This window comes from Lactuca virosa, chromosome 3 (genome assembly GCF_052849685.1).
Source record: "Lactuca virosa cultivar CGN04683 chromosome 3, Lactuca_virosa_CGN04683_v6, whole genome shotgun sequence".
Taxonomy (NCBI): domain Eukaryota; kingdom Viridiplantae; phylum Streptophyta; class Magnoliopsida; order Asterales; family Asteraceae; genus Lactuca; species Lactuca virosa.
In genome coordinates this window covers 29,244,479-29,269,360 of record NC_136428.1, presented here as the reverse complement: position 1 = coordinate 29,269,360, position 24,882 = coordinate 29,244,479, and the positions used below count along the sequence as shown (strand labels likewise).

At 33.6% G+C, this 24,882-nt stretch overlaps 1 protein-coding gene across 1 annotated transcript; it reads right to left on the bottom strand.

Moving 5' to 3' along the window:
- Window positions 1-6,044: 6,044 nt before the first annotated feature.
- Window positions 6,045-13,243, bottom strand: OPT7 (oligopeptide transporter 7). The gene is made up of 5 exons (XM_079084132.1): window positions 12,489-13,243; window positions 12,238-12,335; window positions 7,499-8,068; window positions 7,142-7,397; window positions 6,045-7,068 (listed from the first exon to the last, which is right to left on the bottom strand). The coding sequence occupies exons 1-5, from the start codon at window positions 13,044-13,046 to the stop codon at window positions 6,277-6,279; spliced, it is 2,274 nt and encodes a 757-aa protein (XP_078940258.1). The 5' UTR covers window positions 13,047-13,243; the 3' UTR covers window positions 6,045-6,276.
- Window positions 13,244-24,882: the final 11,639 nt, after the last annotated feature.

Here is a 24,882-nt window from a genome sequence, read left to right as displayed (position 1 = left end):
TTTCTCACGAAGAATCCCTTGTCAGGCACGCGAAGCAAACATATTAATATAAAGGGCCATTTCATTCGCAAACATGTGAAGATAGAATAGTCGAGCTAGTGGATGTTAGTATTGAAGAGCAACTAGAAATATTTTCACGAAACCTTTGAAGATGGGTAGATTTTAGAAAATGGTGAAGATGTTGAGCTAAAAGGTGTGAACACAAATGAAAAATGGTTAGTATTAAATGTCATCCTTAGCCATTAAATTTTATTTAACCTTTAAATTTACTTCCATATTAAGTATTTTTTTTCTTAATTTTGTTTACTAGATATAAATATGGTGTGTTGTATTAGTATGTATGAGAATAAAAGTGAAATGTTATGAAGTAAGTGAATTAAAAAATCAAAACAATAGTTCTCTTCTGAAAAAATAGTTCTTGTGTAAGTAATTTTATACTTTTGGCTAACGTATTTATTTCATAAATTTCAACAACTCTCACCGGGATAGTGAAAGTTAAAAACACGCTCATAATTACGAATTTGAGCCGACTTGTCCTCGTTACTTCCATTTACTTTATAATGAGTTTTTTTAAACAAACTCACCACACTCGTTCAGTTATACATAATGTTTTTTAGTTGAACCGATCTGGTAATCGATTTCCGGTTTAGCTCGATTTCCAGAATTTTATGTATTGTTTATTTTCCTACATACATATATATAAAAAAACCAATAATTTGATATCAACAGGTTAAAACATTAAAAATGCACATAACAACAAGTTGCAGATCAATCCAACTACATTAAAAAACACACAATCATAAGTTTTACATCGATCGAGCTATTCAATCTGCTTTGGCAATGTGTTTTTAAGGGGCTAAGTGAAATCCAACCATCCAAGTCCAATAAACTGATTCAAATAGTTTTTTACCGATTCTATAACATCAGTTCATTCCATTTTTTGAAGAAACCATTTGGTCTAAACTTGACTTAAAACCAATGATAGTTGAACCCGTTCATTTACCCGGGTCCCGGTTTGATCTCAAACCGGTTATAAAGCATCAACTATACAATTAGGTGATATTTGTTTTTTGCATGCAGATCTTCTTTGCCTCTTCTGTCTGCATCGTGCAGACCACGCACAAACATTAGCATTCGCAGACTGTTTTTTTTTAAGACTGCAGACCTAAAAAAGTCTGTGCATCCTCTTCCTAGCGCAGATGTGGACCAAAGTCTTCTAACTTCTTCAAACAACTTCTAGCCTTAAAAAACACATATATCTTTGTTTGTTTTTTTTTAAATTAGATTTATTTCAATTTTATCTATGATAAAAAATTTTGGAAAAAAAACTACAATACTTTTAAAAAAAAAGGTTTGACGATACAAACATGACATTTGTGACAACTTTATAAATAAAAATTTAATTATAATAATGGTGGTTGGAGCTGTTTATTATAACATATAAAAAAAATCCTAATATTATCTTATATTTTTTGTACCAAATTTTATAAAACATTATTTAATCTAATATCATCCATTTCTTGAGAAAAATATTTATAGTAAGTTTTTAACTGATTTAATTGAAAACTTAAAATGAAAATTTTCATTTTAAAATCGAAGTTTATTTCCATCCATTTTATGTGTCAAATTTTTTGATCTCTAATTACAATGTTTATGTAAAACTTCGCAACAAAATTTGTTGGCTTTTATCAAATATATACATTAATTCGTACAATTTTATTTTCACTTTTTATACAATAATACATAAAAGTTGATCTAGATTTGTTAATCGTCTATAATAAAGTTATAAAAGTATTGAAAAATCTTTTAAGTTTAAAAAAAATCAGTTTATTTAGATTTTAGCAGTCTGTAGATGTTAAAAAAAACAAACAATTTTCTTCTTTCAGATTGTAGACGTTTGATCCACCTCTTCTACTGTAGAGCTCTGCAGATATGGTCTACAGTAGACATTTTGCCTCGGAAAAAACAAACAACACCTTAATGTACCCTATTTTGATTAAGTGTATCGAAAGATACCTATTGATTGAGATAATTGTTATTAAACACCGGAACAAATCGAATAATTGTTAGAATTAGGGTAGAAACATAATATGATGATCATTGGATTACTTCAAAGATTATGTCGGTTCACTCTCCAAATAGATATTTCTCCCTATGCCTGGGTTACGTGAATTTTGACCTATGATAATTCTTAAAGGAACAATCGAAGTTCTAAACACAGAAGGTCGATCAATAGTGAGAGAGAATTTGATGTGTCTCAAAATGTCTACATTTTCTAGTATATCTCCCAGAATTCGAAAACTAGTTTTATCCGATAAGCCTCATTTAGACAAGACAGTTATGGGTTGATGACCATACGTAGTTACGTTGGAACCCCTTAAAATTCAATAATTCATATTAAGGTCCCTCCAGTAATTTCGTATTTTTTCTAACTTGCTGATCGGCACTACAAGAAACGTGACCTATAGGGACGACAACTGTCGTCTCTATATGTTCAAAATTCATCCCTATAGGTGTCCGAGACGACATGTCGTCCCTATAGCTCTCGTTGCCATAGCCCCGTCGCAATAGATAGCTTTTTCCGTCGCTATAGATATTAATAGGCTACCTTTAGAGATGACAAATTGTCCATGTTGGTTCATCGCTATATGTTTCCGGTCTCCATAGATAAAGTTATAGAGATGCCATGTCGTCTCCATAGATACAACTATAGAGACGACATGTCGTCTCCATACATAAAACTATTTCAGATACCATGTGACATCCTATAGCAACAACACATCGTCATAGTTGATGGACATGTAGAGGCGATGTGTCGTCTCTATAGTTGCACCTATAGAAACGACATGTCGTCTCTATAGGTATGCCCACAGACTTTTGAAAATTTTCCACTTTTCTCACACCCTTTTTCCCATGTGCAGTTGAACAAACACCATCACAACATAAAAAGCAACTTTTGAAGCAAAACATAAAAACAACAATAACAAATATAAGATGATGTTTTATTAATTAGGGAACTATAACAAGGAAGCAAAGAAAAACCATATAATCCACCAATAATTAGAAACTAATTAACAAAATCAAACATAAAAACATGGAAATCCCATAGATGCACAATCTTGTCACCTGATGCTTGTTAGAAGCAACCAAATACAATTACTTATCACCATATGCTTTAAAAAGATCTGAAGCACTTCTTGAATTCTTCATTGCCTTCACCAAAACCAACACAGTGAAATGACACATACACTTAAATAGCCAAATACAATAACTTTGGAAACATATTTATGAAGTTATCTTATTTGGTATAGGTTAGAACTTAACACTCACAGATTGAATGACATAAGCTCTTAATTTCCACATAAAGTTCTTGCAATCTGGAAAGCAATTAACATATTAAAATATATGCATATCATAAAAGTCTCATACTTACACAGAATAAATGAAAAATATGATTGAAGGAATTATACACACATTAAAGTATAAAATTACACTTACAAAACATAAAAGACATTAGCTCATCTTTCCCCTGATTCAACAAAAACCTAAGTAAAAAGCTTGAAAACCCCCATAAAATTCAAGAAATCCAACTAGTTAAAGAGGAGATAGGGCCGATAATCATTTTCTTCTTACCTATATTTGGATGGATAAGGAGAGAGGGCTGGTATTTGTACTTGGGAAATGATAATAACAAGAAATATTATAAATGCTTCTTACACTTAAAAAACCATCTTCAGATGTGCTAGAAAGTTCAATCAACTTTGAGCTGTAAAAGTAACCAAATTAGTATCAAAAGGATGAAAAAATGCTTAAACCATTAAGTCATACCTTATGCTTTTTAGCACACAATTAAAACCCTGCAACTGTGAACACAAGCTTTGAACGGTTAGCAGTAGCTCGTAAGAGAGCAAGTATGTGAAATGACTTATGATATATGAAAGATAAACATATATGCATCAATATAAATTTTGGATGTAAGTGAAAATTTTTGTAAGTTTTTTTTCTGAAAAGATTGTAATGTACTAATGTGTGCCTATTTTTTCTTGTTTGGGTGTTTCTCTACTCTATCAATGAACTTATCAATCTTCCCATCTACTTTCTTTTCAAGCTCTGTAGGGGTGTAAACGAGCCGAGCCGAGCCCGAGCCTGATCAAGCTCGAGCTCGGCTCGTTTAATTTTGAGGAAGCTCGAGCTCGATTCGAGCCTTAAAAAGAAGCTCGAGCTCGGCTCGTGAACAATTTAGTGGGCTCGCGAGCCTAATCGAGCCTAAACGAGCCTCTATGTGTGTGTGTATATATATATATATATATATATATATATATGTATGTATGTATGTATGTATGTATGTACGTATGTATGTATGTATAGGCTTGTTTAAGCTCGTTTAGGCTCGCGAGCCCATGAATTGAAGCTCGGCTCGAGCTCGTTTAACAAACGAGCCTCATATTTAAGCTCGAGCTCGGCTCAGGCTCGTTTAATTCGATCTCGAGTCGAGCTTTTAACGAGTCGATCCCGAGTAGCTCACGATTAGCTCGACTCAATTACACCCCTAAAGCTCTGCATCACCACATTGCACCTACAAAAACAAGTTTCCAGCATTAAGTAATATGGATCCTCAGATGCATCATCATACCATCATGGATGAAGTAATAAATGAAGAGGACATATGTATCAATTAAGGATGTAGATGCTACTTACATATGTAATTTCAATGAGTTGTAAATCAATGTGTTTGGGTCGTACCAGACCTAATGCTCAATGAAAGAAAATTGTGTGTAGGATGCCTGCAAGGTATTAGAAGATGAGAAGAACGATCAGTTTAGTTTGGACTGAATTCCAGAAAATTTTCAACTACTGACTGTAACATGGAACAATATTAGATTCAAATAAATGAAATTACGTTGTGTCTGAACATTGATTGATGGATAAGAAGCCTTTTTAAGGACGAGCAATATGATAGAAAATTTCAAGTCAACTTGTAAAGTTGAAGTTGTCTCAAAAGTTCATTGTACAGATGCTAAGAGTATCTACAATGATTCACATACTTTCCCAAAGTAGTTCTGATAGGCTACTTGAGGTTCACTATGGTATTGTAATAGGTTTATTCATTTGTAAATTATATGAAGATATTTACAATCCGGTTCTTGAATTGAACAATATTGAATTGTTGATGAATCAGGATCTTCTCTAAATCACCTTATGCCAGTAAATTTAATAGAACCACTTTAGCAGGTAGCTCTAAAATGGCAGCACATCCAAATTGAATAGCTAATTCCCTAATATCAAGTCGATTCATGTAATTCATCACGAAATGATTGTTTAATGTTTGATCTGATACATTATACATATCAATTACATAAAAAGCATGATGATGATATGGAAAACAAAAGATATGAAAAACATACTTGACACCAATTCGGTTATACATCACAATGAAAGATGTAAAGTAAGGCTTTTCATACATCCCACTAACTTTTATTGCGGTGTGACGATCAAATAGAACATGCTTTCTACAGTAAATGAAAAAATCGTCATAGGGGCAAACAACTTACGATTTCGGCATTAGATGAATCAAATTGAAGATCGGAGATGTGACAGAGCTCAACTGCTTTACAAACATCTTGCTTCGATTCCTTAAGCCCTAACTTCCTTGCAATATCCGACAAATCCATTTCAAGGAAGAGAAACAATTGGTATTTGACTTTTGTAATTGTTGTTGTGAATAGCGGAAGATAAAAAGGGGAAAAAATCTTAGATCTGTACGAACGAAGTATCGTCTTTATAGCTTTTCACAAACCCGACAAAGTTCCCGCGTAATCTATTGAGACAACAACTTGTCCTTATAAAGTAACCGCTAAAAAAAATTGGTTAGCCCTATAGAGACGACATGTCGTCCCTATAGGTCTACTATAGCAACGACTTTTGTCGTCCCTGTAGGTTACATCTCTATAGCTACTTATTCTTGTAATGCGGGCCCACCAAGGGCATGGCACCTTGACCCTGCCCTTGTACAGATATCAACGAGCCAGACCTTCAAGCCTGTATTAAAATTAAGATATAATCTTCTTTAAACATGTATAAATCCATTACATAAATATCTAACAATAATAAATAATTTAATTACATTGTCAACCGTCTTAACAGGACACCAAATTGTGTCATGATATATAAAGGAATGTATGAACTGATGGAGCAAATTAAATCACAGGTTTGTAAACATTGGATTCACATAAACACATCATTTGATGGGATTTGGATAAACAACCTCAGATTCATTCAGTATTGCAAAGCAGGGCAACCGTCCACGAAAACACCAGGAGCTGTAGGGCAAGACGCTAGAGGGCAGCCATCAAGATCATTCCCCCACCAATCCAAACTAATGTTCTCCAACCCTAAACAAAGATACAACAACACTCCCATAAACGCCAACCCTGCATCCAACGCCCCTGACAACACATAATTATGACGTTGCCACAAATCCGGCCTATATCTAAACATCACAAATCCCGATAAAAACCCTACAAATATCCAAGCTGTGTAGTTCACCGCCGTAGCCGGTGGCATACTCCCCGTTGCACCAATCAACACCGGCATGTTTATCAGTGTGATCCAATGTTGCGTCGGAAAAGCCCTGTGGGCAAACCACACCAGCACCGGAGCTATTGCTCCCATCAGAAAAGCCCAGTTGATCATGGTGTAGGTTCCTTGGTCTCCAAAGATCTTCCGTGGACCAATCAAACCCCATATCACTGAAGCATCGTAGAACACGTGGTCACTTGGGCAAGTCCACACGTCAGATGCCGGTGTACAGATGTCCGGAATCGTCTCCATTAACCACCATGCAGTGCATAAGTACACTAACGCCGCTATCAGGGTTCCCACAATCTGTGCCATGAACATAGATCTTGGTGGGATCTTCATGTAATGTCCCAGCTTGAAATCTTGCAGGAAAGTCACTGCTTGCGTCATGCTGATGTAGCCGTACACCTTGAAACACATATTAGCGACTGGATATCCTGGATAAATGTACCCGATTATATATTCTGTGATGATGTTCAATCCTGGAGCCTGAATTGAAACCCGTGAGGTTAGATGCCGGAAAAAATAAGAAATTCAAATCGCCGGAGAAGATGAAGCTTACCTGGTTAGTAATGGCTGTGAGAATGCCGATTGGGAGAGTGAAGAAAATGGCTATCGCACAAGCTAAAATGACACCCCACCATGGCAACTGGAGCTGATCGTTGTAATACTCGCAAGCGAATACAGTGAGACTAATGTTCACAACGAGTATACACCAGAACCACCATTCAGGAACCTGTTTGTATTTGCTCATGAGTCTTGTGTGTATATCCATTTTTCTATCTTTGAAACTCGATCTGCTTTGCTCCCATATCTCACTATATATGCATGATTAACAAAACAATCTAGAAATTAGAATCTATTTCAAGATCATCATAAAAGTACAATGATATGATCGGTTTATAACATTATTACGTACCTTCCATGGAACAGAAAGACATGAACGACCATGGAGGAGAGAGCAGCGAATCCGACGCCATAAGTCATGGCGAAGAAAGTGCTAAGATAGAGAGGACCTTCTTTCTGATAAGCGTCGTTATCGAAGTGAAAATTTTCGTCGATGATGGCTGTAATGTTGTATTCTTGGCCGTCGGCGGTGAATAGGCCATCGGAGAAGAAGGGGAAGTTCTTGGCGTTGTAGATGTTGAACCAGTAGGCGAGGGGAGTGACGATATACATGACCATGAAGAAACCGGCGGCGACATTGGCGGTGGCGAACCATGGGCTTGCTAATGGGCTTCCGAGGTATGCAGAGATACTGGACCAATCGAGCCCAATAGCACCTATTCCAAGCCCATGGAGTCCGGATCCTATTTGTTGGGCCATGATTGATGAAGGGAAGATCCAACAGACCCATGAGAGAGACGTTAACATTTGGAAAAGATAACCAGGGAATATGTAGTATGCGAAGCTACAAATGAAGGCAATCAGGAAGAATTGGGTACGTGTTAATCCCCCTTTGGGTCGTTTTTCTTTCTCATGTAAAGCCCTGTTAAAATAAAATAAAAATGATATAATAATTAATATAAATGAGAACAATATATATAACCAGTTATATTTTGTTCAATTTTATGGTTTGCAGATCATTTTGAACATTATTTTACAATAAAAACACTAAACTTTGACAATTTTCTATATTATGACCATTTTAACATTATATAACAGGTCAAAGTGGTTTCTATATCAAAATTGAATAGTTCTATAGACAATTTTAATTCACAATTGTTAAACAGTTCAAAATAACCAAAATCTATTTTCTTCTATGGTTGAATTCTTTTTTGAATTTTATGTGGTAGAAAAATAGTCAAGGAAAGGGAAATTGGACCAATGATCAAGATATTACTCACTAGTTGCATGCAATTATACATATTTGTCATTTTCATGATGTTTGGATGGTGCCTTATACTTTTGAGTTTTGTCCACTTCGAAATTTTTTCTAGAGTTTGAACATTATTCTTTTATTATTTCAGATAAGTTTTAATAATAATAATAATAATAATAATAATAATAATAATAATAATAATAATAATAATAATAATAATAATAATAGAACATTACAAATTTAGTCATTTTCCTTAATTATTTTGTAAAAGATAGCAAAAAAAACCAAAATTACAAAATTAGCCACCAAAATCACAGATGGATTAAAACCATCTGCGATTTTGACATTTGATTTGCAAATGTATAAGTGTTTAAAACGTGGGCGTGCATTGACAGTTGTACGTTCGCAGATGGACTGCGATTTTATTAGTTGATCTACGATTTTGACATTCTGAGGGTACAAAATACCTAATTTTTTTAGCTTTCATTTTACAATGTTTTTGTTTGAAGAACTCTCTCTAGAGGCAAAAATCGGTAGCTATGAACGATTTCATATAAAATCGTAGTCAAACCCTATAATTTTCATAGTCAAAATTTAAAAAAATTGTCCAAAAATGCAGATGAAACATCAGAGGAAATCGCAGATGAACTAAGTTAATCTACGATTTCCTCTGATGTTGCATCTGTGAACGTACAACTGCCAATGCACGCCCACGTTTTAAACATTTGTATATTTGCAGATCAAATGACAAAATCGTAGATGACTTTAATCCATCTGTGATTTTGGTGGCTAATTTTGTAATTTGTTTTTTTTTTCTATTTTTTACAAAGTAATTAAGGAAAATGGTTAAATTTGTAATAATAATAATAATAATAATAATAATAATAATAATAATAATCACGTTTTACATTTTTATTTCCATGCACCAGAAGACAAGCACCTTTGAATTTTGTTGCTTGAATTTGGTAAACTACTACATTTGCAAATCAAGTTTTGAATTTCAGGTATAATTGTTATATTAGTTTATTGAAAGGTACACGTTATTCATATTGACATTTCATAATTAAATATGTTTTAGTGGGTGCACTTCAAAATCATGAAATCATGTTTATTGATCGATTAGAAAACTTAAATTTTATTTGAATCGTATAAAACGTTTTACATAGAACCAATACAATAAGTATGTTAGTAGTAACTCTCATTTTTCTCTCTCTAATAATTCACATTTTTTTATCTCCATTCCTTGAAAAACTAAAAAACGCAGTGCAAATAACTGAATAAGTGTATATGAACGTGTCGATCATAAATTTTCTCAGAGCCCATTTTTTTAAAATTTATCATTAAATTTATGAAAGTGATAGAAAAATGTGTAAATAAATAAATAAATAAATAACACTAGAGTTATTATTATATTCATCCATTTTTATGCATAAAACTAAGGTAAAAAATAAAAATAAGGTGTTGTAATTAATCAGTTGTAAGTCGATACTTTTTTCTTTTTCTTTTATTTTATTTTTTGAAAAACCATAGTATACTTCGAATCCTCTCTAGCTAGGCCCTCATCATGGTGGAGACAAAATCAAGAAACACTAGTATATTTATTTGCATTCCAGTTTTGTACCATAAACATACTTTTAGAATTTAGATATTATGTACTCAAGGTCCTCAACTCTTACATTGAGTAGGCGATATTTAATAATATCATTTTTTTACTACTTAAACGATTTGTACATAACATTTTCTCTTTGCACAACAATTTTTGTTTTATAAAATTATTGTGTACGGATAAAAAAATAGTGTACGAATCAGAGTCACAATCTTTTACCATTTAATAGAACATCACGTAAAATTAATGATAAATTACAATAGTGACCAGTGCCTTATACTCAAATGGTTAATTTTACTTAAATGATAAAAATTATAAATTTTTACCTTAAATGATTAAAATATATTAAATGCATTAGTAAAATAGCAATTACATCTTTAATTTAAAATACATGCATTAGTAAATGACGAATACTCTATTTTTGGGATTATGAAGGGTTGCCTTTACTTCCAATGAGTCCTCTTGCTATTAATCAATGAATAAAAATCAATTTCAATAATAAAGCATAACTTAAACTAATAATTGGTCCTTGAAATATGATGTTGTTAAACTAATGGGTATCGTATTAACTATTAACGTGAGTGAGGAAGCAACTACAAAATGGAAATAGAATATCACTTGGTTCATGTCAACTCATGGGTGTCACGTCTTTTTGTACACTTCAAGCAAATAATAGAAAATCAAATTTGCAACATTACGTCAACTCTTTTAACTTACGCAATTCAAAATTAATTACTCTCTCTCTCTCTCTCTCTCTCTCTCTCTCTCTCTCTCTCTCTCTCTCTCTCTCTCTCTCTCTCTCTCTCTCTCTCTCTCTCTCTCTCTCTCTCTATATATATATATATATATATATATATATATATATATATATATATATATATATATATATATATATATATATATATATATGGGATTTTCTAATATGTGTCCTAAGGACACATATAAGAATTATTAATTAATCACAATTATTACCATAATTAAATGTTAAATACATTAATTATAAGAAATATTACCATAATTAAATATAAAATTCATTAATAATCTCCATAATTAACGAATTTCACATTTAATTATGGTAATATTTTTCATAATTAATACTTCTTATATGTGCCCTTAGGGCACATATTAGAAAATCAAAATATATATATATATATATATATATATATATATATATATATATAAAGTAAGTATGAGACTTTTATGCATGTAGATTCATCTTTAAACAAATAAAAAATGTCATATATTAATTAAGACATGTTTATCGAGAAAGGAGAAATATACTTTAAGGAAGTGAAGGAGTATTTTCAATATTATATACCGATATTAAGGTGTAAAAGATATCCGAAACCCAAAATTAAAATGAAAAACCGTCAAACAATACCGATTTTTTTAATTTAACAAGATCAGTTTCTTAGGGTTTATGTTTTTGGTTCGGTTACAATTTTTGTATTGATCATATATATGACGCCGTTGTAGTGTTAAATTTTTTGCCTTTGTTATAGTTTTGTTAAGAATCATAAATTTTTATAAAGTTAATGATAAAACATCATTTAATCATGAAAATGCAAATCAATTCGGATTATATTTTGAGAAATTTTATATGTACCCTAAAATTGCTTTGTGTACCTCTTTTTTGAGTGAAATAATGTGTATCTTATTATTTGAGAATTTATTTGATTGATGGATACGTATAATAACACATTTTATTTTTCGTTTGAATGAAGTAAATGATCTAATCATCTCTTTCACATTTCAATCTTATTATTTGAGTGATGGATACGTATAATAACACATTTTATTTTTCGTTTGAATGAAGTAAATGATCTAATCATCTCTTTCACATTTCAATCTTATTATTTGAGTGATGGATACGTATAATAACACATTTTATTTTTCGTTTGAATGAAGTAAATGATCTAATCATCTCTTTCACATTTCAATTGTACTAAACAAAGTGAACCCGTTCCACATGACCAACACGAGTATTAATAATTGTCATCTTCTTTTTATACACACAATAATTTAATTTCAACATGTATATATATTTTTAGCTTCCCACGTCTTTGACTTATTAATTAGCTATTGGTTTATCCAAAATCATTTTTAATACGTATAGAAATTTTATAACCTTTTCAACCTTGCTTAATATTAAAATTTGAATCCAATTTTTGTTATTTCATAATTAAAAAGTATCTAATGAATATGGTTAGTTAAAGATGTGGTTAATTACCTGAACAACGAAACTTGGACGAGATTAGATGGCCACCACATCTCAGCTGGCTCCACCAGATACCTTCTGAATATTCCAGCCCATCCAAACCCCAGCACCTAACCACAACCACAACCACAACCACCACTCCTCATCATCAGATTCAATCAAACGCCATGTATAACTATGATCCAGATTTACTTATCTGTTTATGTTATCAAGTTGCGACGGAGCACAATTATATATGGAGGAATTAATGATGATGATGATACCTGAGTGGTAAGAACAACGATCAATGATACAAAGAAAGTCATCTGCTGTTTGTAGAAGATCTTCACACCTGTAACCACGTGAATCGCATACACAGTCCCTGCTCCCGAGTTTGCAAATATGGTGATCAACACATGTTCCTTCACATTGAATGGGCCGGGGTTCATGGTGAACTCCCAACGTGACCCTTTGAAGAACACACGATCAGTGATTCTGGCCGCCATGAGTTGACCGAGTGGAACGACGGCGATCTGAGCGGAGATGGCGGTGATGCTAAGAGGCTCGGTTCGGTACCAGAAGAACTGGTTGAGGAAAGATAAAAGGGCGCATGAAAGCGTCCCAAGGACCCACATTCGGAAGGTGAGAACTGGAAGGGATGCATCGTCGGTGGTAGGTACGGTCAACGCCACCTGCTTGATCGGAGAATTCTCCTCCTCCTCCATCTTCTTCAGTCCTGTCATGTCCGACGGTGACGAGGATGACGGAAGAGAGGCATCTCCGTCGTTGTAGACAGGTTGTATGAGCGGAGCTCGGATCTCATCGGAAGAATTTTCTTCCATGTGTGAAGTTGAAAGTTTGGTTGTTTTTGGTTTGGTGGCTTCTAATTTCGATGCAGGAGATATTTTAAACAGCAAAATAATTAAGAATGAAATTCGTAAAAAGAGAAAAGTATGTATGAGATTGAGGATTTAGGATTGAAGAAGAGCCACCTAACAACACAACATGATTTCATTTTCAACTCCAATAACCGCGGTTGATTACCACGTGACCCCAGGCCACATCAACCAATTGAATATTCCCGGTTATGCAAAAAGGGTATGAGATGGACGGATGCAAAATTCTATATTAAAAAAAAGATTAATCTAGTTTTATTAAAAATCGTAAGTAGTTAGCAAGAAGCTAATTGCATGAATACAATTAAAAAGAGCAAAAATATATATGAGAATTACCCTAATCTTTAATTTCCAACTTAAACTATTTTTTCTTTGTGTACTTTATCGTATGAATTTTGGGTCTCACTGGAGAAGGTGGATTTCCAGGAGCCTTACATAGGGCATTAGTGTTGGTCAATAGGTCCTAATTACCCCCAAAGAATTCCCCTTAAAGTGAGGTGTTAGGGCATATAAAGTTCAATGGATCATTGGATTGTCACATCATCCATTAAACATCTATACAACACCACTCATAACTCATTAAACACATATTCAATTCTAATCACCACTTTATTCCTTCTATTGAACCATTCAATGATCATTCAACTCTTCCATTCAACTCTACTCCATGTCATCACTCACATTCCATTAAATTCTTATTCAATCCTAGTCATCACCCTATTCAACTATTATACTACTTGCATCGTGGATGCTCTTAGACAATGAGACATTATATTACATTTATTGTTTATCATCCGCACTTAATTGGTAATGAAAAATGTTTGTGCAAAAGAAATTTTTCATGGTTTACCCCTTCCTAATAATGGGCTGATTCGGTCCAATTTTATATATGTTGATGACATCATGATTTTAGGAGAATGGTCACCGGTTAACTTCCTAAATATCAAGAGAATTATTCGATACTTTTACCTATCCTCCGGGTTAAATGTCATTTATAATAAAACCAAAGTTTTTGGTATCGAGACAAAAGATGTTCAAGTCACGAACTTGGAAAATCATCTCAATTGTGATTTATGAGGCCTCAAAATTCTTGTTTACTTGTCTTGGACTACAAATTGGGGAAAACATGAAACTTGACAAGAACTGACCCTTGAGGTAGATAGGTTCAAGGCTAAGCTCATCTTGTGGAAAGCCAAAACCCTTTCTTCCGGTGGTAGGTTTACAATTAGAAACCTGAACCCATTGTCAGAAATTTTACATGTTAGTTCTAATCTAATAATTAAACAATTTGAAACCTAAACTCATAAAATCTCACTTTCTAAACTAAGGTAAGTGAGCTACCTTAAAGTATTCAAATACATATAGAGCACTTATAGTTCAAATATGAACATTAATTCTAGTTCGTAGTTCACTTGAACAAATGTTATGATATCATATCTAAAACACCTTTTTTTTACTCAATGTTTAAATCAAATTTAAATCATTTATCATTTTATAACCATCATTTGTGGAAAGGTCACATAGTATTTAAATATTAAGAATGTGTGTAACAACCAGTTATTTCAAGTCAATGAAAATCAAAGAAAGTCAATAAAAGTCAAACAAGTCAAACCAAAGTCAAAGCAAGTCAACTACATTAAACAAAGGTTAAATAATTAAAATTATTTGATTTTAAAAATGAAAATTTATATTGCTATATGTGTTTTCGGTTTTGGGAATCAAATCTCAAGTGTGGACCGAAATCACCTTTTGGTGATTTCATGCGAGACCGAAAACACCCCAACCGAAAACCCTTGCGAGACCCCACTCCTTCGGACCGAAAACACTTCTCGGTGGAATACATTGGACCGAAATCATGAGATTTTGGTATAGATAGGTTGAAATCTCCCATTTTTGGCGGTGGCACATTATTCTAGGGGATAAAATACACATTCCAAGGTAAGTGTCACGTCAATATTATCCCATATATATATATATATATATATATATATATATATATATATATACCTAAACCGAAAACTTCTTCCATAATCTCATTTTCACTTCAAAAACGTCCCACTTTTGCTCTCGAGACTCATAAAGTAATCTTCAAATCTTCAAGTTTGCCCAGTACATCTTCAAACACCCTCAAGAACAACTTTATATCTTCATCAATTATTTCCCAGGAAGATCAAACCTTTCAATTAATTCTTGGAATTAATTTAGTAAGTCTTCTTACATAAACTAGTGTTATTTAACACTTTAAATTACTAGATATCTAATTTGCATCTACATTACGTACTAGGTTATAGCCCGTAGGAACCACAGTTATAAAAATAATTAATTTTTTATAGTAAAAACTCATAAGTATTACTCAATTATTTTAAATAAATTATTAATTAAGATATTTATGTTTTTTATTTATGTAAAATTATGATAGATCGGTGAACTTGGAAAATCTACGAAAACGACAACCTACTTTGAGATTATAATAATGTCAAACACAAAAGTTTATAGAAATAGTTCAATCATTCAAATAAAATTGTTGTTAATAAATATGATAGTTTAATGTTGATTGAATATGAATTAACCTAGTTTGTCTTTAGTCTCTATTGCAGAATTGTAGAAATTGATGTGATGATGATGAGAAAGAAAAGTAGCGTTGTATGATTTTGAAGGTAAGGGTTGGCGTGTATAAAATAGGGAAATTAAATTGAGAATCGGGTAAAAAATGGGGTTTCAAATGAATGTGGTTTGAGGAAGTTAAAAAAGGGGGTTTCAAATGCATGAGATTCAAGAAAAAATGCTAGCTTTATAAGTATGTATGATTTTAAAACATGATAGATAGTTTTCTTTAAGAGTACACCAACAAAGAAGTTTCTAAGCTCTTACTTCATAACAGTAACTTCCCTATGACATAATAACATGACAATATCCTGGTTATTTAACTGCCCTTAGGTTTAATACCTTCACCATGAAATGTCAAGAATCTATACAATCATAGAAGTTAAAAGAGTAAATTACACGAATGGTCCCTATGGTTTGGGGTAATTTGCACGTTTGGTCCCTAACTTATTTTTTTAACTCGGAAGGTCCCTACTGTTTGTTATTACTACACGCTTGGTCCCTATTGTTTGTTTTTGTTACGCGTTTGGTCCCTATCTTACGTAAAAAGACAATTATTTAAATAGAGAAAAATGGTAGGATAAGTAAGGTAAAGTGAGCGGGTGGGGTTGGGGGTGTGTTTATTTAAATAAATTAAAAAATCAATAGAAAAATAGATTTTTTATGTAAGACAGGGACCAAGCGTGTAACAAAAACAAACAGTAGGGACCTTCCGAGTTAGAAAAATAAGTTAGGGACCAAACGCGTAAGTTACCCTAAACCATAAGGACCATTCGTGTAATTTAGCCAAGTTAAAATAAGAATATTTGTATCAATTTAATATATTCAAAATTGAACAACTTCCTAAGAACATTCTTTGGGACATTACATCAAACACTTAAAATACCTATTTTATCAAACCATAATCACTTTTTTGTATGTAACCTGAGAAAAAAAAAACAATATACATAAGGTTCCATTGACAACACAATCAATCTGAGATACAGATCAAAATAAACCGAGATTTTATCCAAACATAAAAAAGTAAAATTTATTTTCTTACTTTGGGATGGAAAGGAAGCGATTTGTACAACCTTTTCCCGCCATTTCCACTCAAGAACACATAAAAAAACAAGCATGTTATTGGAAAGGGGGAGAGGAACTGATGAAACCTTAAAATCGATGTTAAACAAAGTGAAGGAAAGTGATTCGAGGAAGAACTACCTCCTGGAAAGATAGATGGTGAATTCAAAACGAAGAGAAGAGTATAAAGGGAAGACCTGTGAAACCAAAATTCAAACGTGTGAAACTGAAAACCATCATCAATTGTAGTGAAAAACAGACATCCAGGAGCAGAAACATTAGGGATTTGCAAGTCGTGGTGGTGACGGTTATGTTTGATGTCAACTTTGGTGTAGGTGTCGATTCATTGAGTTTTATTTCTCATTTCAATCGGCTTCATGGGGGAGAAACCCATAAGAACTTCATAATCAATTTCAAAATGTTCAAGGGAAAAGATAATTTGAAGGATTAAAGAGAGAAAAAGAGACTTGACCGACAATCGACTGAAAAGAGAGTTGACCATAAATCTCACTTTAGCATGCTATATTTATGCAAGATTTATGGATTGGTTTGAGTTTTGAATTTGAATAGATTGTTATAATTGTTCAAAAGTTGAGTTTTAAGTTTGAATAGAATGTTATAATTGCCAAACAAGTGATCTTAAGGGATTACAATTAATCCCAATTAATTAGAGATAACGAATTTGATTTGTTCTATAAATGCTAATCAATACGGTTTTATTTAAATTTGAAAGTAAAATCATAGAAAATTACACATGTCATTTTTAAAATAGGAGAAAGAAAAATCAAAATTATGAGAAAATGACACGTGGCATAGAATAACTACTCTTTTATTAAGAATGATAGATGATAGATGCAAAACAAATTAGGATTTCGACCATATTTGCGTGTTCTAACCCGAAGAACATCACTACCACATCGTACCCAACCAGGAACACACACACTCGAGGTGAGTTCATACCCTTACGTTTTCACGATTTTTCCATGTTTTAGGGGGAAATACAAGTAAAACGCAAGGAATCTTGTGTTAATATTCAACTATTTCAAACTGTTTCAATCGTTATTTTTACCAATATATATATATATATATATATATATATATATATATATATATATATATATATAATTAAGATTCTACAAGCTTAGAATTGGTGATTTCCCCTTAACTCATGTTCCTTGTTTGGTTGTGGGCTTATGGTAGAATCATTTATTCGACTGTCTTTTCAATCTTAATTATATATATATATATATATATATATAAGTATACAAATTATTTCAACATGTTAAACAAAAAAAATAATTTCGCAACTTATTTTATTACTGTTTGTACAAAAACGTTAAATTTCACGGAATACCTTTATCACAGGTTTACGATTATAAACATTCAAAATTGTTAAAAATACAAAAGTTTTCATTTCAACAGAACATACACGTTAAACTATAATATGTATAGTTTATGGAGCATACGTACTATTTACCAAGTTTCGGATACAATACAAAAACAAACATATAAACTATAATAGGTATAGTTTATGAGACATACATACAGTTTATTCATTACAAATGGCTTTTTATTATTCTACACGTAACCGTCATTATAGCTTTGTGAGACATACTTCAAGTACTTATCTAAGTACCAACGAAAGTCCTGAAATTATAACCAGAGTCTCCTGGAGGGAAAGCGTGACACTTGTGTATAGATCTATACGGGACTGACAATCCCACACCTAAATTGTTAGCTACAGTTAGGCCGGCAGGCCTGGGGTGACAAATGTCGTACCAATTCCGACGCTTGAATAATGTCATATCAGGCCATCTTAGGTCATCAAACATGGTTATGATAGCTCACAATTTGGTATTAACAATACGATTAGTGTACAAATATGTAAATAACTTCAAATAGTTTTATTAAATAATAAAACAACAATACAACATTTTACAGTACAGCTGGTGGATCCAGGCACATACATTTACATAATTTTCATACAAGTACAATTACAGCATACTATTTTCCAGTACAGAGAAACTTACATTTTAGGGAAACATTCATTTTCATATGGTTTTATTTAATAATAAAACTACGTTATACTATTTCAGAGTACAACAACACTTATACATTTTGGTCTTAAGGTATTAAGACTACAATTCATTTACAACATAAAATATAGGATTTTCTGGGAGAAAACACGTACATTTTCAAGGAACAAATGACAGACTTCTAATACAAAAATGCTTATGAACTCACCAACTTAATTGTTGACACTCTTTTCAAAACCACTTGTATTCTCAGGAAATCAGTAGACAGGTATCCACACAGGTTTTGAGAAGACGGAGCTTCATAGAGTCACGTATTTTAGTGTTTGTTATATACTTTTGGTGTCAAATATACAATGATTTGAACACAGATGTAAAAACTATACTTTATCAATATGATGGTTGTTGTGCTTTGATTACTATTATTCAATTGTTGTGATACTGTACATGACATCAACCGCCCCCGAACGTTTCCGCCGTTCTGGTTTGGGGGTGTGACGATGTGAAACAATTATGGCATCATTACATAAGTTCAAACAACCACACAACCAAATAGTCTTCTAAATATCCAAGTCCTCTTCTAAGTCTTTATAAGCCACTATCACCTGAATACATGTCAAAATATTGGTTAGGCATTGAGAACGCCTAGTAAGTAATACTGGAATTTCACACCTTTAAAGTCAAGAGAATTTGCACATTTTCGTTAATCAGTGGGAAATCCCTAAAAAGTATTTATAGAAAACCCTAAAAGTTAACTTTGAATTCATCTACAACTGGGAAAGTCATTAATTCCTTAAAAAACTCTTAAGTCGTTAATCATTGATAAAACATGATATTTTCCAAATAAGTCATAAATTATTATCTATAATATAACCAAAAACAAAATATCATCATTATATTCATAATAAAAAAATCATCATTAAAGTCATAATCAATATCTCGCCATTTAAAAAAAACATTCTCATATGTCCAACCTAACAAGTCATAAGTCATAAAGTGAAAAGTGTCTCACTTAGTCATTGTGGGAAAGTATCCAAGAAAAGAACGCCCAACTGCCTAACATTGCAAGGAACCCCAAAGTTATAGCTAGGATAATATGCACACTCACAAAGTCTGTAACGTCTTAAATTTCAAGGCAAATTTTTCGTTTTATTTATTAAAATATAAGTCTTACAACCTATACAAAAGCTACTGTCATACATTTATTTAAGAAGATTTTTAGCAAAAGTCTTAAAACAAATGCCTTCGATGCGAGTACAGTCATGCGTGGGCTTTTCATCGATCCGAAGAACAACCTGAAAACCAGTTATTAAACAACTGTAAGTCAAGGCTTAGTGAATTCCCTCAAGATACCCCATATCACAACATATATACAATGTATACACATATTGGCCTTCAACTTATAGTTGGTCCGCACCTTGGCCTTCAACATATAGCTGGTCTGCTCTATATAGCCTTCAACATGTAGCTGCTCTGCTTTCCTTTGGCCTTAAGCATAAAGATAGTCCGCCCGAGTCTGTTGGCCTTCAGCATAAGGCTGGTCCGCCCTCAAATCAATATATATAACAACATACATATAGCAACACTCTACATAACATGCAACTAACTATCCTAATCTAATTGTCTAAATGCATACTACAAGACAATTATATCCTAACATAAAAATGATACATACTAGAGTATACATTATAGTGATAAGAACTCACCTTGACAGTCTCTCAAATGGTTAACAATTATTCGGGTAATCCGATTGGCGAGTATGCGCCTAACAGGTATTAAAAGAGAGTTTCTAGCGAAACCGGAAGATTGCATTGGTAGAACCCTGACTCGAGATCTTCTATTAGCCGAGCCTAGATGCCTAGAGCTTCGCTAAGCTAGGACATTCTGAAATCCTGAAGAAAGGCCTCTAAACTCGAGTCTAAAAGTTGAGAGAGAGCTTGAGAATGGAAAGAGGAGTGAATGAGCTGAAAGTAGAATTTATATGGGTAATTTTCGGTATGCACGTCGCGTACCGACCATGTGCGCGCCGCACACCAGCATGGTCGGCACTCCTCCCTCTCAGAATGTGACATGTGGTGGTTGTCTACTGGTGGCACGAGGCAGGAGGGAAGGAGGGAGAGGGTAGGTACGGTTGAATCTTCAAAAATTCATATCTCGCTCATACGAGCTTCGTTTTCGATGTTCTTCATATCCATGCGTAGGTATTTTTGATTACTACAACTTTTATTTAGACTCCATCGACTAGTTCTCGTACAATCTTAAATTTACTAGTCTATGAAGATTACACTGCAAATAACCATGTAAAATTCATAATTTTTTCATACGGACTCCGTTCTAGACTGTCTTTATATCGACGGACTCCTAATCACGAGATCTTCAATCCTCGTTTAGATAGTTTTGGCTAATAATGAATCATTTTGGATTTCGATTTCTGTGTCCGTACTGTTGCGTTGAAACTTCGAAAAATCATAATTTTCTCATATGAAGTTAAATTTGGACGTTCTCTATATGCACGCTCTCAATTTCACGACTATTACGACCTTCGTTTAGATTGCTTACGATAATAAGCAGCCTATCTAAAATTCACTTTTTACGATACACTGAGCCATGTCGGTTTAATCGCGAAACTTCGAAGAAGCATAACTTCTTCATATGAAGTTGGATTTAAGCGTTATATATATCTACGAAAATCGTATCAACGTTTTCTACATGTTTATAATGACTATTTTGGCTCAAAAGTAAAATATTTTTTACTTCGTATTTCATAATAATTGTTTAATATTACAATCTACGGAAGTAGTAAAGATGGGGTGCTACAACTCTCCCCCACTTACAAGGATTTCGTCCCGAAATATAACTAAATAACTCTGGGTAATTATTTCTCATCTCTTCTTCTGGTTCCAAAGTTCATTCTGATCCTTTTCGGTGCTGCCACTGGACTTTCACTAGGCTGATCACCTTATTGCGTAAGGTCTTTGTCTTCTTATCTAGGATTGCTACTGGTTTCTCTACTGAGTTCAGATGTTCAGCTTTGTGAATATCCTCCAAAGTAGGGGTGAACATATTAACCAAAAAAACCGAACAAAAACCAAATTAATCGAGCAAACCAAACCATTTTAACCGAACCATTACTAAAAAGGTGGTGCAGTTTCTATTTTTGATTAACCAAATATGTATGGTTTGGTTATGGTTTTCATCCTAAACTGAACCACTAAAAACCAAATCGAACCAATAATATTAATAATTGTTTTTAATTTAATATAATATAATATTAAATATATGATATGTAATTATATTTGGAATTGAAAATTTAAAGGGTAATTATTTTGAGTTAAATATAATATCTAATCTTCTATAATTTTAATAAGATTATAAACACTGAATGGTTCACTTTTTATAACAATATACTTTATATTTTTCAGCTTTTTATAGAAAACTAGTTTTTATTTTTATCTCATTTTCGACCATTATGATTAACCAATATTAACTATTAATCATAACTATTAACCGAAAAAAATTGTTAACTAAAACCAATATTAACTAATAAACAATGGCTACCAAAATGCATTAACCATTTATAATGGTTATGGTTCGGTTTTAGATAAAAACCGAACCAAACTGCCTCATACACACCCCTACTCCAAAGGTACAATTAGGATTCATCCGTGATGCACTTCCTCAATTAGGAAACATGAAAATAGGGTGCAAATTGGGCCATCGTGTCGTGTTTTTGTCTGACACGACACGACACGACAAGGTTTTATGTAACATGAACACGACACGACACGATGTCGTGTTTTTTTTAACTAACACGAAAACGAACCGATTAAAAAACGACAACCACGACATGACACGACAAATATAACATAAAATAAAAATTAGTTTATTTAATTAATACTAAATCATATATAACACGAAAAACACGACAGCCAAATGCTTAATCGTGCCAATTTCGTGTCGAATTTTGAACACGAACACAACACGACACGACATTGTGTTTTTTACACTTGACACGAACACGACACGAACACGAATTTAAATTTCAGTTTCTTCCTAATTTCGTCTCGTGTTGTGTATTTTTGTCGTGTCGTGTCATCAATTGCCACCCCTATATGAAAGGTATTGTGGATCTGACTGAGTTATTCTGGAAGATCCAGACGGTAGGCAACCTTGCCCACTCGAGCAATAATTTGAAAGGGTCCGATGTACCTAGGGCCTAAATTGCCCCTTTTCCGGAACCGAATGACACCCGTCCATGGCGAAACCTTGAGTAGTACGAGATCTCTGACTAGGAACTGAAGATCTGCCCTTCGTTGATTTGCATAACTCTTTTGTTGCCGACTCTAAGCAGTTTTCAGTCTTTCTCTTACTTGTTGGATAAGTTCAGTAGTCTTGATTACAACGTCAGTGTTTCCCATGACTCGCTGACCAACTTCTCCCTAACATATGGGTGTCCGACACTTTCTCCGATAAAACATCTCGAAGGGAGGTCTACCAATATTGAAATGGTAGCTGTTGTTATTAGGGGTGTTCGTTTGGATGGATCGGTTTGATCCGATCCAATCAAGTGAATCCAAATTGGTTTCGGTTTTCAAAATATGAATCCAAATAGTCCAAACTAAATTCAAATCCGATTTAATCCGATCCAATTACAATTCGGTTGGATCAGTTTTAATAATTCGGTTTTCAACAACCGAAACATTTTAAAACGACATATAATTATAATATTACAAATTTTACACAAGAAGCAAAAACAAATTATTTAGTTGTGATTTGAAATACGAGAACTCTACGAACGATAGGTATGTATCCCAACTTCCACCGAAGTCAAGTACACATGCCCTTAAAATATCCTCAAGAGTTTGTATAGTCTGTTCACTTTGCCCATCAGTTTGAGGGTGATAAACTGTACTAATATGCAACTGGGTACCCAACTCATCATGGAACTTCCTCCAAAACCGAGAAGTAAAACAAACATCTCTGTCAGAGATTATTGAGACTGGTACTCCGCGCCGAGAGACTACCTCCTTAACGTAAACTTCTACAAAATTCTCTGCCGATGAGCTTTCTTAAATAGGTATGAAGTGGGCACTCTTGGTTGATCTATCCACTATAACCCAGATAATTTCTATACCATGAGGATTCTTTGGTAATTTGGTGATGAAGTCCATCGTTATTTGTTCCCACTTCCACATCGGGATATCCAGAGGTTGTAATTTTCCATGGTGCATTTGGTGTTCGGCCTTGACCTTTCGACGTACCGTGCTACATCTCTCTTCATACAGGGTCACTAGTAACTGTGTTTGAGGTCCCTGTACATCTTTGTATCTCCTGGATGAATTGAGAACTTGGACTTGTGCGTCTCATCCATCAATACTTGTCGAGTTCCACCTTAGTATAGAACCCAAACTCTGCCATGTAGGGTTAACAACCCATGAATGTTTATGTCACAAGGTAAGATTTGCCACACAATTGTCTTGCTTTTTTGGTTCTCTTCATTGTCTGCTTCTACCTAATCTTGCTTGATCATCTATAACACTGGGGTGATTACCGTCATCCTTAAGCACATGCCATTCATCGGCATACTAGTTGTTTTCTGACTTAATGCATTAGCTACTACGTTGGCCTTACCTGGGTGTTAAAGGATTCCACAGTCGTAGTCTTTCACTACATCTAATCATCGATGTTGTCTCATGTTCAAGTTGGGATGATTCATTGTATATCTCAGGCTTTTGTGGTCTATGTAGATGGTGCATCGCACTCCATACAAGTAATGCCTCCAAATCTTGAGAGCAAAGACCACCGCTCCCAAATCTAGATCATGTGTCGGGTAATTAGCCTCGTGGGGCTTCAACTGCCTTGAGGCACACACAATTACTCGGCTTCATTGCATGAGGACGGCTCTGAAACCCATGATTGATGCATCACAGTAAACTACCATGTTATCAATACCTTATGGAAGGGTTGATACTAGAGATTTGCATAGCTTTTGCCTCAATGCTTTAAATGACAATTGTTTCTCAGGACCCCAACAAAAAGTAACTCCCTTCTTCGTTAAACGGGTCATTGGTACCGCAATCTTG